At 36.8% G+C, this 15,305-nt stretch overlaps 3 protein-coding genes across 3 annotated transcripts; 2 read left to right on the top strand and 1 right to left on the bottom strand.

Moving 5' to 3' along the window:
• Positions 1-17: 17 nt before the first annotated feature.
• On the top strand, positions 18-2,696 carry LOC117642584 (26S proteasome regulatory subunit 10B). Its single transcript, XM_034380886.1, has 9 exons — positions 18-252; positions 882-961; positions 1,035-1,074; positions 1,181-1,416; positions 1,482-1,631; positions 1,713-1,836; positions 1,907-2,007; positions 2,096-2,258; positions 2,345-2,696. Exons 1-9 carry the CDS (start codon positions 162-164, stop codon positions 2,533-2,535), a joined length of 1,176 nt encoding a protein of 391 aa, XP_034236777.1. The 5' UTR covers positions 18-161; the 3' UTR covers positions 2,536-2,696.
• A 155-nt stretch (positions 2,697-2,851) lies between these two features.
• Positions 2,852-8,538, bottom strand: LOC117642578. The gene is made up of 14 exons (XM_034380879.1): positions 8,336-8,538; positions 7,878-8,085; positions 7,608-7,792; positions 7,302-7,538; positions 6,541-7,225; positions 6,219-6,453; positions 5,929-6,133; positions 5,684-5,830; positions 5,348-5,563; positions 5,067-5,224; positions 4,791-4,983; positions 4,499-4,702; positions 4,283-4,402; positions 2,852-4,208 (listed from the first exon to the last, which is right to left on the bottom strand). The coding sequence occupies exons 1-14, from the start codon at positions 8,405-8,407 to the stop codon at positions 4,098-4,100; spliced, it is 2,976 nt and encodes a 991-aa protein (XP_034236770.1). The 5' UTR covers positions 8,408-8,538; the 3' UTR covers positions 2,852-4,097.
• Positions 8,539-8,613: 75 nt separating this feature from the next.
• Positions 8,614-15,201, top strand: LOC117642580 (plexin domain-containing protein 2). Its single transcript, XM_034380882.1, has 11 exons — positions 8,614-8,945; positions 9,420-9,683; positions 9,756-9,878; positions 9,983-10,167; positions 10,256-10,378; positions 10,455-10,647; positions 10,845-11,054; positions 11,136-11,281; positions 11,367-11,619; positions 11,704-11,834; positions 11,920-15,201. The coding sequence occupies exons 1-11, from the start codon at positions 8,858-8,860 to the stop codon at positions 11,986-11,988; spliced, it is 1,785 nt and encodes a 594-aa protein (XP_034236773.1). The 5' UTR covers positions 8,614-8,857; the 3' UTR covers positions 11,989-15,201.
• The last annotated feature ends 104 nt before the right edge of the window (positions 15,202-15,305 follow it).

The raw sequence follows: 15,305 nt of genomic DNA on the forward strand, positions 1-15,305 counted from the left end.
CGCCAAAAAAACGAGAACGACGAGGTGTCAGAAACAATCGAAAGACAAACGATAGTCTCGAATGTAGACCGACTGTAGGCTGACATGACACTTGTGCTGCTAGCAGTTGCGGTGTCTTGTGTTTTCTAATTTCATTAAGTGTCGTATCATCTGTTTTGAAAATGACTACGGACGCAGTGAGGGAGAAGGCCCTCCAGGACTATCGGAAGAAGCTTCTGGAACACAAAGAAATTGAAAGTCGTTTGAAAGAAAGTAAGAAATTCCAATGTGATTGCCATGTTTACAACCGTTCGTCCCCTTAGTTGTGCTGATTCATCTTTGGAATGGTCCATACATCACCCCTTTTCCGAAATTTTGCGTTCCATTTCTTTAAGAATTTCATTTCAACAATAATTGCATCATTTACATCATTACTTGTATTATTTATATGGTGCTTCCACTTGGAGGCAGCAACTTTGCCAAGCTAGGTTATGTCATTGTGGCATTCTCTTCATTCATTTAAATTCATTGAAATTTACTCATTGTAATTTCTTTCATGGAGTTCGTCTTCAGTTATGAACTTTATCTCCTTAATACTTTGTCATTTATCTACGTGGAGTTCTATGGTTGTCCGTTAATGAGTCAGTAGAGAAATTGAATAGAATAGAATAGAATATTTATTTTCAGCATTTTTTGTTGGTACACATTGCACTTACAGCTGAAGTCAATACAAATTACAAATTACATATGAAGTTAAAAAAAAAAAAACTAAAACTAGCACAGCATAGGGAGAACATGATTCATCGGAATTTATTATTGTTACTTTGTTCGATTGCTGTTAGGATAGGATACAGACTATCTTTTGCCAATACTAAGTCATTTTGTTTATCTACTTATTTCAGTGAGAGAGCAGCTGAAGGAACTAACTAAGCAGTATGACAAGTCAGAAAATGATTTGAAAGCTCTTCAGAGTGTTGGACAGGTAAGGATGCATGTTCTCAAACATTAAAAATCACTCCTCTATTCATTTAAATATTTGTTATCTTATCTTGTAGATTGTTGGAGAAGTCTTGAAGCAACTCACTGAAGACAAATGTAAGTCATAGCCGGCTATGTCATTACGGACAGCACTTGCATTGGAAGTATCTTGAATCAGTTCTTGCCTCACTTTGTGCCTTAATTTATTTATTTTTTACCCCAGTTATTGTAAAAGCAACAAATGGTCCAAGATATGTTGTTGGCTGCCGCCGCCAGCTGGATAAAGAAAAGCTCAAGTCAGGCACTCGTGTTGCTTTAGATATGACAACTCTTACCATAATGCGATACCTTCCCCGTGAGGTTGATCCCTTGGTATACAACATGTCACATGAAGACCCTGGGGATGTCACCTATTCAGTCATCGGTGGTCTCAGTGAACAAATTCGTGAACTACGTGAGGTAAGGTGTTGCTCTCATAAGGAATTCACAATTCTGGCACAGATTGTAATTGTGTTTGTGCCTAGGTGATAGAGCTTCCTCTTCTAAATCCTGAGCTCTTCCAAAGAGTTGGAATCACTCCACCCAAAGGATGCTTGCTGTATGGTCCTCCTGGTACAGGGAAAACACTCCTGGCTCGAGCTGTTGCGAGTCAGTTGGATGCAAACTTTCTCAAAGTAAGTGTTCTGCCAAATGCATTGTTTAAGTTTTTTTTAACCTACATTCAGTTCCATAATAATCTGGTTTCTTTCCCTCAGGTGGTTTCCAGTGCAATTGTAGATAAATATATTGGTGAAAGTGCTCGCCTCATCAGAGAAATGTTCAATTATGCTCGGGACCATCAACCCTGTATTATTTTCATGGATGAAATTGATGCCATTGGTAAATGTTGCACTTTGTTTACTTTTAGCTGTCCTCATCTGTGTTTTTAATGCCTTCACAATATTAATAGGTGGCCGTCGGTTTTCTGAGGGAACATCGGCTGATCGAGAAATCCAGAGAACTTTAATGGAGCTTCTCAACCAGATGGACGGTTTTGATTCATTAGGACAGGTAAAACAATAGTTTCAATCAAAATAGCCGCCCAGTTCTTCATTTAAATCCTAAAATGATCTTAATTATTTTGTTCTGGTCTCTTTAGGTCAAAATGATTATGGCAACAAATCGTCCGGACACACTTGATCCTGCCTTGCTTCGACCTGGTCGTTTGGATCGCAAAATTGAAATTCCTTTACCTAATGAGCAAGCTCGGCTTGAAATTCTTAAGATTCATGCAACTCCAATCTCCAAACATGGTGACATAGGTATGGTCTTGATAGTCCGCTGATGTAATTCTAAGATACAAGTAAACACAACATTTTTAACTTCTATTTTGACTTTTCTCCTCTAGATTATGAAGCTGTTGTGAAGCTGTCAGACACATTTAACGGTGCTGATTTACGCAATGTGTGCACAGAAGCTGGTGTATTTGCTATTCGTGCTGAGCGTGAGTGGGTTATTCAGGAAGATTTCATGAAAGCAGTAAGGAAAGTCGCTGATAATAAGAAACTTGAATCCAAACTTGATTATAAACCCATCTAAAATGTGTGTACAAAGTTCAGGATATTAACCCTTAGGTATATTTATATGTTGTGTGCAAGACAAGTGATACTTTTGCTGACAATTTGTCACTTGTGTACTGTTATGTATGAAAGTTTCCTCACATGTCATCTTTATCCCTTAAATATAAAATTTATCTTAAAGTGCTGTTTGTTCATCTTTCCTGTTGAGTCAAAGAAAAAGTTCTCCTTAAACTTTTGTATTTCACAATCACATTACAGGCTAATATAACTTAACAAAACATCTCTAATTTTACAGAGGCCCAAAATGGTCTAGTAAAACATTTAGATACAGAAAATATCTTTGCCTATCTATGACAATTTATTTGGATAAGAAAAGTGACCAAGACAAGCCCAATGGAGTAATACCTATTTTTTTTTTTTTTTTTAACAGTAAAGGTGTGTGATTGCATGTCCAAACCATTCCTTGTTTTTGCAACATCCAGCAGTATGCAACCTCAGTCTTCATTCCAGTCTTCTTCACAAGAACACGAGATAAGATACAAGATCAATATCACGGTCCACATTAATCATTCATACCATACCACATTGAAGGCCCTTTCACACTACAGCAGCTACATAGGCATTCAAGCAAATCACCACAGAAAAATGAAATACGTAAATTCCTTCAGTCAGTCACATCAGCCTAAACAACAACCAGAATTGCACATCAATTAATTCATTATTATCACATCAAAGGTAAAACAAATTTTTCTCTACCAACCCAAGTTCAGAAAAAGAGAAAATGACTAGAATAAGATTAGCACAATGCAAGCATATGAAAAAAAAACATTTAAGAAAGAAAGACAAAGACGTAATACAATAGTGCAGCAACAATTAAAGCTATGAATCAAAGCATAGTAACAATACAGGGCTAAGCCCACAATATTTTCTAACAATTAGATGTAAAAATTTGCCTTAAAATTGCAAGTCAAGCCACTATGCCACCATTGTCCAAAAACCATTACAATCACAACCAAAACCATCAATTTCAAGGCATGGGAAAGAGAGTTGTGATTTATGCTATACAACAAACCACTACATTTACATTCTTAAAGAATTATTAAATATCACAATAGTTATCTAGGGTGCTGCTTAGAGAAGCAATCATTTCAAATGACGCAAAAAAAAAAAAAAAAAAAAACATTGAAAGATAAAAATCACATTTAATAAAAAAAAAGAGCCAAAACCAATAAATGGACCTCTACAATGCAATACTTGTAGAGCTTAACAGTAATTAACCTGGTTAAAAAGAGAGCCCAAAAATAAAATTTGTAAAAGTAAGAGAAAGCAAATAGCCAGAAATGCGTTCATCCCATTTCCAGGCCAAGGGGATGTTTAAGTTTTCTGGTGCTGCCAGCAGCAGTTGAAATTTTGTAACATACCAATCTGAACAGAACTTCTGGAGTTTGACCCAAAGTCAATCACTGTCAATGGGCTTGAATAAATTAGGAACTTAAAACTGTTACATAAATCACTGGTCGAACAAATCTGTTCATGGCGAAACAAATTTTCTTTTTCATAATGCACTATTGTGCATCTCCATTAATGTAAACTACTAATGTGTTCTTCTATGGACCATCCATTGGAAAGAGCAGCTGACATCTCATTACATCGACTTTGAAGAGTTTCTTTTTGTAGTACCAAACTATTACCCTGGGAGAGAAAAAATCCATTAAGAAGATGTAATAAAGCAATGTTCCAAAGCAGAATAAGGTACAAAAGTTTACCTGGTCTAAGATAGGACTCAATTTCCTTATGTTTTCTCTAAAAGATAACATTTCACTGGATGTGCTGAAGAAAATAATATAGTCGCCTCCAGATTCGTGGACTTCACGGCATGCAAACTCCTAAAGGGGCAGGAAAATGGGCCATGTATTACAACATAGGCTTTAGGCAGTTTGAAGTAGATTTCTATGAGATGAGATGGGTTTAACAGAGCCTACCAAGACACACCAACAGGAATCTTTTCCACCAATTTTTACTGATGACACATCTGTTACAAAAGCAGTCAATGATGGTTTAGCTGGTTTATCTAAATCATTTTTAGGTATACCTAATGTGCTTATCAGCATTAACCGACTTTCAGTTAACACTAATGAACCACTGAGAAAATTTGGCTTCAAACCAGGGACAGCAGGCTCATGAGTCTGAAAGCAAGAGGAGGAAGTTGGTGTTACTCAGGTATAAAAATAATGATATGATGCTAAAATCTGATCCATCTTATGAGAATCTTACAGTCGATGCTTTCTGAAATGCTGCAAGCCAATCTTTTGCAACAAAATTGTCTGGCGCCGCTATATGCAAGATGCCTACTTCAATAATGTGGGGTCGCGATGCAAGTGAAATAATGCGACACTCAATACCTTGAAGATTAAGTGTGTGCCAAGGTAGTGTTTCTTCATCAGAAGAAACATATAAAATATTGTTCCTAATGAGAAATAAAAAATGTTAGAAGATTTTCTTGCAGAAAATTCCAACATGTTGAACATAGAAAAGAAATTAAATACATACTTTAATACGAAATAACCCGGTTCCCAAGCACATGCAGAGTTATTTTCACATTTCTTGAACATAAAATATGCCTGCATGTCAAGATCACTGGGTGAACATGGGAGGCCAGGCATCTCTTCAATTGCATGCACCACAGAATAGTGATACACTTCCTCTCCCTAAAATGAACAAGAAGGTCAACATTACAAGGGTGTATCCATGAATGTGTCCCATCAATGTACCATAACTGTTTGAGTCATTGAAAACATTGGTCTGTAATTGGCTTGGGTAAAAACAAATACCTGCAAGACAGGCATCCACTGTGGGATTGCAAAGAATTCTTCATACAGTAAGTGAATTACAACCGGTAATTTTGCATTCCTTCCATGTCTTCTTCTAAGGGCCAATTCTAGCGAGATAATGAACTCTGATACACAATTGCTTCCGCTTACTAATAAATCAACTTGGAATGATTTCTCTGAAGAGATAAGTGATATCCACTGAGAGTTTGGTCCAACCTGTAAAAGTAACTAATTAGTTGTGACGACAACAACAACAAAAATTACAAAAACAGCCCCCCCCCCCCCAAAAAAAAAAAAAAGAAAAAAAAGAAGAGAATACCAGTATACCGTACGTACCAAGATTGATGACAAACTTGAGTGGAGTGTGACAGAGTGCTTTATTAACTTTTGATCTAGTACATACAGAGCAGTATCTGTAAGTACAACTATCAATGGTACTCTTGTTCCATTTGCATTCACTGAAGTGCCTCGCATTTTCAGAACCTGTAAGCAGAAAGAAGTAAGAAAAGACAAACTTTTATTATGAGAGCTGTTAATATTCTTCCTTTTCTTAGTAAAAACTAAAATAGAAGTTTACTCACTTTAAGGACTGACTCATTGCTTGAGAGACCAAGATGATTACAGAAGAAATTTCTCCAAGATGCAATTTCCAGTGTTAGACCGCTATCAGATAGTCTTCCCGAAGACTCAGAAAAAAATTGACTCATTTCTGTTTCTAATTCGTGCTCAAGCTCATAAGATAACTCATCATCCGGCTTCGCTTCGTGAATATACAAATTCAGTTTTCTAAGGGAGAAAGGGGATAAAAAATAGTTTTATACTTAGTGTAAGAAACTTGTGATTCAAAGACCAAAATGATTGAGTAGCTTACCTCATGGCCAATGCTTTCCTCTTGAAAGCAGCAAAAGCTGCCTCAGATCGGCGGTTGGAAATTTTTTTCTCAGTGATTGAGCGAAGAAACCGGTTTACAAGACAAGCTTTTGAGGGAGCCTGACTTAACACACTAGTGCTATTAGGAGTAGAAGAAGCTAAGAATGATGTGTTGTAGTTGTTAAGTTGCCTTTGGGGTGAGCTAACCTGAGGCCTTAAACTGGAGCAGCTCGGAACTAAACAAAATGCAAACGGGTTTTGAAAAGAGTGATCTGCTGCTATTAAACATCTAAAATGAAACAAAGCTCTTAAAACAAACATACCTGGAGAGGAGTTTGACATTCGTAATCTTTCACTAGACATAATTTGTGATGGGTCAGAAACTGTGGTCGATATTGAGCATCGATGGGGTGGATCTTCCTGACCCTCTGGAGTGCCTCTTTCAGCCACTGGTGCTTTTTCAGAGCTATATTGGTATGTTTGGCGCAGTGATGAGCACTTTACGTCAAGTTGAGTGGATTCAACACGATTAGAGGAGGAAGAAATCTGTTGTGTGTTAACAGAAAGCTCTTCAATTCCAGCATTGCCCAATATTGACAAATCTTTGGCAATTTCAACACCTTCTTGCTCATATTCAAATGATGATAAATCAACAACTGCACGAGATAAGTGTGATGCTGATGACCTGATGGAGTGGCCCAATACCATTGTGTCTTTTTCGGGGGTCTCACTTTCCTCATGATATTGAACAATATCGGGAGTACTGTCATGAAACGATACTCTTTTCTGTTGTTTAACATCAGACGACTTCCCCTTTATAGATTTATGTTTCCTATAGACCACATCATCAGCTGAGGGCCAGTCAACACAACCATCAGATGTATCAGAGTTCAAGATGCCCAAACGAATGTTTGCGTTTGCAATGTCACTGACAGTCATAGGCTCTGACATGCTTGAATTTCCAACAGTTTTCTCAGAACATGGGTCAATTGGCAAGACAGCAATATCCTGAAAATAACCACTGGTCTGTTAACAAGTTGCACAGGATAATATCACCAAAATTATTTCTCTCTTCCATTTTTACCTCTTTTACACTTGTGCAATCAGGATCTAACACAATTTCACTGAACGAAGCTGTATCCGTCTCACTGTCAAGCTGCGTAAACCCTGAGTCTCCAGGGGAAGCCAGAGAAGAAGTCATGGAAGATGTCATGGCTCCTGAGAGTCCAGGGCCACCATTCAAGGGTAAATCCAGAATGGGCTTCACATTCTCTTCAGCACCAGAGCAAGTCATGGGTGCCCGCTTCAAGTCAATTGAGTTCTAGGATCCAAAAGGATATAATTAACAAAACCCGCATCAAAAAATATTGACAAATTTCTTGATACATACCTCAACTAAAATGTTGATGCTTTCTAATCCAGTCAATAAAGAAGAAAGCTGAGCTACACATGATGGATCCCGTAAAATTGCATGAGGGGCATACAGACGGTCTACAGCTCGAGGTTCTGCTAGTATGCATTGCAAATAACTTAAAAGTGTACCTTCAGCTAGAGTGAAAAGTAGCCATGCCTGAGCTGAAGAGTTACAAAGATATTAGAGGAAAGGAAAATATTTTTATTATTTCCAACTGAAGAAAATTAGACAATGAAAAGTCAATACCTTTAGAACGATGAGATCCTTGAACTCCAACAGAGTTGTCAAGAGAATGGAGTGTCTGAGCATGACAGAACGTTCGAACAAGGGGCCAATAACCATGCACAAGATTCACGAGTCCATGCTGAAGTGATCGATCAACACTCTGAATGAGGGGACTATTTAGACTAAGATTAACAGAGTTGTGAGCAGAACTTGATGCTTCAGTGAAGACCTGTTGCGAGAAAAAAGAAAACAATTAGTAAACAAAACAGTATCATATCAATTTTAAGGAGTGGGTGGGGTAGGTATTAGGTGGGGGGATGGAAGTCCATCACAAAGGATATCAGAGAGGAGGAAAACCATGCATGAAAGCAAACTCGGGTAGGGTGCACACAGAGTAGTGGCAAGATAAAAGGCCCAGAAACTAAATGGTAAAAATGTGGGAGGAGCTGTCAAAGTGTTGGGTTAAAGAAAATACTTACTGTCTTTAGGCATCTAGATATCTCATTTAAAATAACTCTTTTGTCAATACTTCCATCTCTTACAACGTCCATTTTGAAGATGTCAAAGCAAGTAGAGTTCTCAAAATGTCATTTTGAACTCCTCAGGCCATATTTCAAATTAATAAGGCACAACACAATCACAAAGAGACGCCATCTTGAACTGCAGCAGCGAGAAAATAACAAAATAAAAACAGGTCGCAAGGATAATCTAGGAAGGTATGGGAAAGCAAAGAGACAAGCACTCCAACGGGCCGTGGAGTCGTTCATGCAACATGTTTAGTAACAAAGGCCAGTGTTATTCTGTGTGTTGTGCCTGCTGGTAGACCATCATTTTTAACCAAACCAAAGATATTACGTCCACAAATTTTGATAATTTTTTTACGAATACATTGAAAATGGTTTCCAGAGTGATCTAGAATATGTTCGCATGAAGAAACTCAGTTCTTATTTCGTTGTGTGAGGGGGATATCAACAAGTACACTTCCTTGATATCGGTCGAAAATGGCGTTTACATATTCGGCAATTGCTTTGCCATTGTGTTTAATTTTGGTATTGTCTGCCTATTCTTCACACGGATCGGCACTCTTGAGTGAGTAACCTTGTATTTTTCCTTATTTTTATTTCTAGTGAGAGTGATGTGTGCCTTTGCATGAGATAGCCTCAGCTCATCATCAAGGACATTGCTTCCTCTGTACGTGTATAGACTTTTTGAAATATATGCAAAATTTTGTTTTAAATATTTTTTTGTGCCCGTGTATTTTGCAGTATTTTCAATCTCGTAGAATCCTCCTTTTTTCATGGTGTTTGTAAGGTCTGAATTTATTATTGCTGCCCAGAAATTTATTTCCGGGCTATCTACGTTAACCTCAAAAAGTCGATCTACCGAGAAATTTACTCTGAATTCTGTGCGATTATTTTATTTTTAGTTGTTGAACTTTCATCTATGTAACATTTATATCGCGGTTGATTTCTGCTCAATGTGAAATTGTATTATACAACTGTATCTCCATCACTTGTAAACCTGGAAAATTTTCAGATTTTGATTTATTTTATTTCCTTTCAGATGATGATTTTGTTACTTACGAAATTGTGGACACTCAATCAAAACTAGAAAATGAAGACACATTTTTGCCAGACATGGTTTTCATTGACAGAGGGAACAATGTGAGACTCAAACGGCAGTTACGACCTGATGGAAACCCCCCAAGTCATGTCAGCCCTGATGATGAAGATAAAGCTAAGAATAGCCGAAAGAAATTTCCTGGTGGATTCAATGCCACGTCAATCACCAGTGGGAAACCATCCAAACTGGATGGATCCAGCAGTGGTAAGCTCAGTATCCCTTACAGTTTAAAGCTTTAATGCTCTAATTATTTATGCCGTAAATATCTTGTCACAGGAGGATTTCCAGAAAAGAAGGTTCTAGAAAAATCTGTTAGCTCACCCAAGGCTGTAGCCGCTATAAGTATTGAGACAAAAGAGACCACTTCAAGTTCAGCTCCTGTTACCAGCTCAGTAACAGGTATATAAAGTGAACCTACTTGCTGGTTCTCATGGTTCTCTGGTTTCATGATAAAATACAATTGGAGATTGCATTGTTGCATACCTGCTTTTTAATCTTTTCAGTTGCCACCCCAACTTTGAAAACTGCTACTGCACTCCCAAACAAAGACGCGCCTGGCCCAGGAAAGTGGGATCCGTCAGAGCATGGCCAAAGTGCAAATAGTGATGATGATGACGATGACAAATTTCCTCCAGATGACATTACCAATGCTACCCTCATTAAGGAGCATGTCAACAACAAAACTGAAGTATGAACAAAAGTTTAAACGGTCTTGCTTTAGAATTATTGCAGGTTTTTGTCACTAACATTCATGTTTAATGCCAATGTTGTATTAGGATCATCACACATACTACAACAGTTCTACCTATGAGATCACCGACCTGAAGCCTTTCTGGGTTGACATGGAGTCCAACGGCACAGTGAATAATATGTTGTCACAGGCCCATCGCAGAGCAGCAGTAAGACTTATTACACCCTTGTGTGAATTTAATGTGTTAGAAATTCCATATATTCCTTTTATTTATTCTTTTACAGACTGTTGCATTGTCTTTTGACTTCCCGTTCTATGGACATTTGGTGAAAAATGTAACCATTGCAACTGGTGGGTTCTTATACACTGGTGAATATGTCCATAGTTGGCTTGCAGCCACACAGTACATTGCACCTCTCATGGCCAACTTTGACACCAGCATTTCAAATGAGTCTTTTGTTAAATATCTTGATAATGGTGAGTTATATTTTATTTGATATCAATTTAGAAGTAATGACTAAAGATCTATTACAACAATCGTTTGTTGTTTTCTGTTTACTGATAATGCTTTCATTACTGGATGGTTATTGTGGTGAGTGGTAGTGGACACACATTGGCATTGACTGTTGTTGATTTTATTATTAAGCATTTGTTTTTCTTCTTTTCTGGATTAGGTACTGCATTTACTGTTGAATGGTGCAAGGTGGTCCTTCAAGACAAACCTACAGAGGGGGATTTCTCATTTCAAGTTACTCTGCATAAGAGTGGGGACATTGTTTTTGTGTACAAAAATGTACCTATTCTCATTGACAAGATAAAGGATGACAATCATCCTGTCAAAGTGGGTCTCTCTGATGCCTATATCATCGATCGCACCATTTTCTGTAGGTGTTCGTTTGTGTGGATTTTCTTTTTCTCATTTTCTTGTTCACTAGTGTTTATAACATCATTTATATTTGATGCAGTTGTTCGAAGAAAAACCATTTATGAATACCACCGAGTCAACTTCACTAACATCAAGAACGGAACAGTAATTTATCTGAGAGCTTTGCCAACATGCCTTGATATGAAAGATTGCACTTCATGTCTTACCAAGATTACAAACTTTGAGGTACTTCTGCATTTTTGACACTTCTTCCATGCTCAACTTCTTATGAAATGCACCAAATTAATCTATTTCATTCTAATGTTTCCAGTGTAATTGGTGCCCCAGCGCTCGCCGTTGTTCCAATGGTATGGACAGATACCGTCAAGACTGGCTTCTGAAGGGTTGTGAGCCTACTGAATCGAATGTAGGGAAAGTTAAGCAGAGGAGTGACCAATGTACAGAGGATGAAATTGTACCGCCTGTCACACATCATGAAATTGAGGAACCTGTTCCTCGCAGCAAAGCTGCAAAGCAGTCTCAAGAAGCTCCTCTCATTATCAGCCACCAAGATCAAACTGCAGGTGAGCCTAGTTTGTCAGTGGAACTGAATTTTCTTTCATTCTTACTCAGTCCTTAACTTTTATGTGTTGATCTTATTCTTTCAGATGAAGTTGGAGTGAGCATGTCAAGTGTGGTGGGAATCCTCCTTTTGGTTGTGTTTGTGTGCACTGTAAGCCTGTGGGTTTTGTATGCATACAGACATCCTCATAGTGCATCAGGACAGTGGCTCATCCGGGTAAATCTTCATTCATATTAAACTTGATCATCTCTCTGGATCCTCCTCTACGTCCAATCTTCATTCATTTTATTTTTTCTTGCAGTACCGTCCAAGCACATGGAGCTGGAGACGAGGCGAAGCACGTTACACTGCAGCCACAATTCACATGTAGGGTTTTAGAACGAGACAATATTGAAATCTGGACACTGACTATGAACATAATTGCCACAGTTACACATTCTAGTTGAAGAACAAGAAACTCTTTTTCTAGACCTTGTGCCAATCGGTATAATTTCTTGGTTAATTTTTTATAGTTTGTGAACTAATCTGAACTTCTTGCCAGAATCTTGTAACTGTCCCTTTTTGGTTATCTATTGAGTCGGACATTTGAGTGATATAGAATCTTTATTTAGAAGTTTGTAACTGTAAGAGAATTTTGTAATTTTGGAGCAACATGATAGCAGCATTCAAGTTACAGCTTGGATCTTTGAGTCACAAATTTAGTTTTTGATACTTTATATGTCTGTTAAGATGTATTTCATGAGTATCTGAGAAGGTTATGGTGTGTCCAACCGTAGATACTTGTAATCCCAAATTTTGTTTTTGTGAAGTTTGTGTGTGTCTTTTAGTCTTATTACCATTACTATTAGGATTTTTAAAAAATTTACCAGCATCTATGATCTACTTCTATGTACTATCTGGCCTTCTATTATTGTGCTTTGTAATGTGAAAATGCTGCTTTTAATTTCCAGTGTTAATCAAGACTTGAAATGTGCATTGTTTAAGTTACACATTTCCCCCCGTTTTTCTTTCTTTCTTCTTTTTATGTAGGTTTTTTACGGCTGTATTCTGGGAGGAAGTCACACTACATATTCTTGTTTTCTGAAATGACTAAGATTAGATGTTTCTAATCAAATGAATGTAGTGTACTACACACACATACACTCACAAACACAATCTTTTTCAATACGTTGGCTTAGCTAATTATTTTCCAGTTGCCTCTATCAGAACAGAGAAATGTTTATTGGAGCAATTCATCTTTGTGAAATTAGGATTGGTGGTTTGAAGTAGTAGTGAAGAGTGAAAATGTCACCCTTTAAGGCATTTCTAGATCAGTTTGTACCTTCACTTTTAGAAGTCTTAATTTATTTGGTATTATTCACACCGTTAGTCTGTTTTTGTAGTTTCCAACTGTAATTTCAACTAAATGACTGATAACTGAAGTACAATGGAATTGATGATGTGGCAATGGCACTGAGTAGTTATTCACCATAATTTTGTTTTTACTAATTCCAATGACATTTTTACATCTGAACAAAAATATCTGTTGTGTTCAAGGTTAAGTACAAGAGGTCTTTGTAACTTTTTCTATGTTAAGGAAGTTGCTTTTGCAACTATGACTGAAAAGAGATCAATGTTCCATCGAACTAATGGGTTCACCTTTGTTCATGACAATGACTGTGTTGCTTTTTAATTTAATTTTAAAAAATTCTTAAAGAAAACATACTTTGCTAGAAAAAAGTAATGGGACTTGATGCAACATGAGTGTGGCTCTTTGTTTGAATTGACGTGGTACCTAAAGCTGTAACAATCTTTGCAATGGCGCAATATATAAATGTATTGTATGTTGATATTATTTTGCAGTTTCTTGCATTTAACCATTTGCTGACCTCCTACAGTATAATTTTACATTTATTTGGTTGTAGAATAAGTTGCTATTGTGGAGCCTCCCAGAAGAGCTATTGTTCATCCAAGTGATTCAATATATTTACATAAATATAAATATATATAAAGAAGCACACTTATATATATATTTATATTTATACTTTGTTATGTAGTGCTGGTGATATTTGTAATTTTACAGGGTGTTTACTTTCATTTTATTTGACCTTTTTGTGTGTGCAAAGTATCTGCTTGGGACTCCCAGATATAAAATTTATCTTGTTTGCCCAAAACTATTCTTTGTAGAATTTCTAACTCTGTTCTTTTGATGAAGGCACGTGTCTCCTGCGCACATTTGAATCTTGATGTAAAGAAAGTGTGCACCCTGTAAAGTAAGGGACATGTGTGTTGTTGCCAAGACTGCAACCTGTTAGAGGGCGAATGGGAGTCTTATTTTTGTTGTATGCATGCCCTTGAATGAATGGGTGGGGTGGGGTGGGTGGGCACCGATACTGCAAATGATGTTTTATATCTTTTGTATTATTTTATATTTTTTATTATTATTATGGATACCTTTCATTTGCTATAACTGTGGCAGCTAATTATAAAACAGGAACTTGGCCTTCAGGGTTATGCATGCATACAATAAGACTTCATCATAATTTTGATGAGAAACGAATGACGTGCAATGTAGTTACATTAGAATGAAAATCCCCACCCCCCCTTCTCTGATCATTATATTACTCTTGATATTATTGTCTTGTCAAAATCTGACGCTGTTCAGCTCATTTTGCATACCTCTTTCTGAAAAAAATTCTTTTGTAACAAACAAGTTTGGGCTGTGTTGGATATGGTATCTCTGTGTAGTTTCAAACTCGGAGGTTTCAAACTCTAAGGTAATAGGTTGTGAATGTGACAGGCAGATTAATGCTGGTGGTGCACATGTTGATGTCATTTTGCTATTTTTGTGGTTTGAGAACATGTAAAGCCATGAACTTTCTACAGTTGTTCAATGGAAAACTATTGTATGTTGAGTTTTTATTTCTATTCCTATTATTTTGCATGAGTGATTTTATAAACTGTATTGGTTTTTGTTTTTCCATTATAAAACTGGTTTGAACTATCTATGAATTGAAATTAATTTTATTGTAATCATGTTGTAATGCAGGAGTTACTCGTTTGTATAAAGACCAAATATATTTATGACAGTTAAGCTGCTGAGGTTTACTGTTCTATATTTGTTAACACTTCACATCACATAAAAATGTTGCTTAGCTGTAAGCATTGACTCAATTTTTGATTTATACTCTCTAGAAATTATGTTTTAGAAAATCTTCTGATTCCATTTACATGTGTAGTTCTCCATTTGAAACTGAACACATTTTCTGCTTTTATGTTCAGAGACTTTTGTTTATATTTTATTTTGTAATTTGTAGTTATATGGATGTGAATTATCTTTTCAGAAGTGACAATTAACCGTTTAATATTGTAACTTTTCAACAATTAATGCACTTGTGATTTGACTCATGGTTGTGAATGTGTCATTCATGTAGTGATACTTTTGCAATAGGTTGTGTTCAAGAGTCAAGTCTAACCCTTCTCTCTCGTGTCAGACTTTTTAATAAATGTGAATAGGATGCATCAGAGAGTGTAAGTCTTCCGTATAGACTATGTCGTGTATATTCTTAAGTTTGTGATGATAAATATACAAATTCTAAATCAAGTCTGCCTCCATGAACCTGGACCATCCCCTCTTGGCACCAAAGAATTGTCATAGAGCATTCTGACAGGAGAACAAAAAATGAAACTGGTATAAAACACAATACC

The sequence above is a fragment of the Thrips palmi genome, unplaced genomic scaffold (genome assembly GCF_012932325.1).
Source record: "Thrips palmi isolate BJ-2018 unplaced genomic scaffold, TpBJ-2018v1 HiC_scaffold_16, whole genome shotgun sequence".
In the NCBI taxonomy this organism is placed as follows: domain Eukaryota; kingdom Metazoa; phylum Arthropoda; class Insecta; order Thysanoptera; family Thripidae; genus Thrips; species Thrips palmi.

Excerpts from the sequence above, each read along its gene's own strand:
- LOC117642584 (XM_034380886.1), top strand. The coding sequence starts at position 162 with ATGACTACGGACGCAGTGAGGGAGAAGGCCCTCCAGGACTATCGGAAG. Across the intron at positions 1,417-1,481 it reads AAATTCGTGAACTACGTGAG|GTGATAGAGCTTCCTCTTCT; the intron begins GTAAGGTGTTGC and ends GTTTGTGCCTAG. Across the intron at positions 2,259-2,344 it reads CTCCAAACATGGTGACATAG|ATTATGAAGCTGTTGTGAAG; the intron begins GTATGGTCTTGA and ends TTTCTCCTCTAG.
- LOC117642578 (XM_034380879.1), bottom strand. The coding sequence starts at position 8,407 with ATGGACGTTGTAAGAGATGGAAGTATTGACAAAAGAGTTATTTTAAAT. Across the intron at positions 5,831-5,928 it reads GCAATGAGTCAGTCCTTAAA|GTTCTGAAAATGCGAGGCAC; the intron begins GTGAGTAAACTT and ends TTCTGCTTACAG. Across the intron at positions 4,403-4,498 it reads ATTCCTGTTGGTGTGTCTTG|GAGTTTGCATGCCGTGAAGT; the intron begins GTAGGCTCTGTT and ends CTGCCCCTTTAG.
- LOC117642580 (XM_034380882.1), top strand. The coding sequence starts at position 8,858 with ATGGCGTTTACATATTCGGCAATTGCTTTGCCATTGTGTTTAATTTTG. Across the intron at positions 11,055-11,135 it reads CATCGATCGCACCATTTTCT|TTGTTCGAAGAAAAACCATT; the intron begins GTAGGTGTTCGT and ends TATTTGATGCAG. Across the intron at positions 11,282-11,366 it reads CCAAGATTACAAACTTTGAG|TGTAATTGGTGCCCCAGCGC; the intron begins GTACTTCTGCAT and ends TAATGTTTCCAG.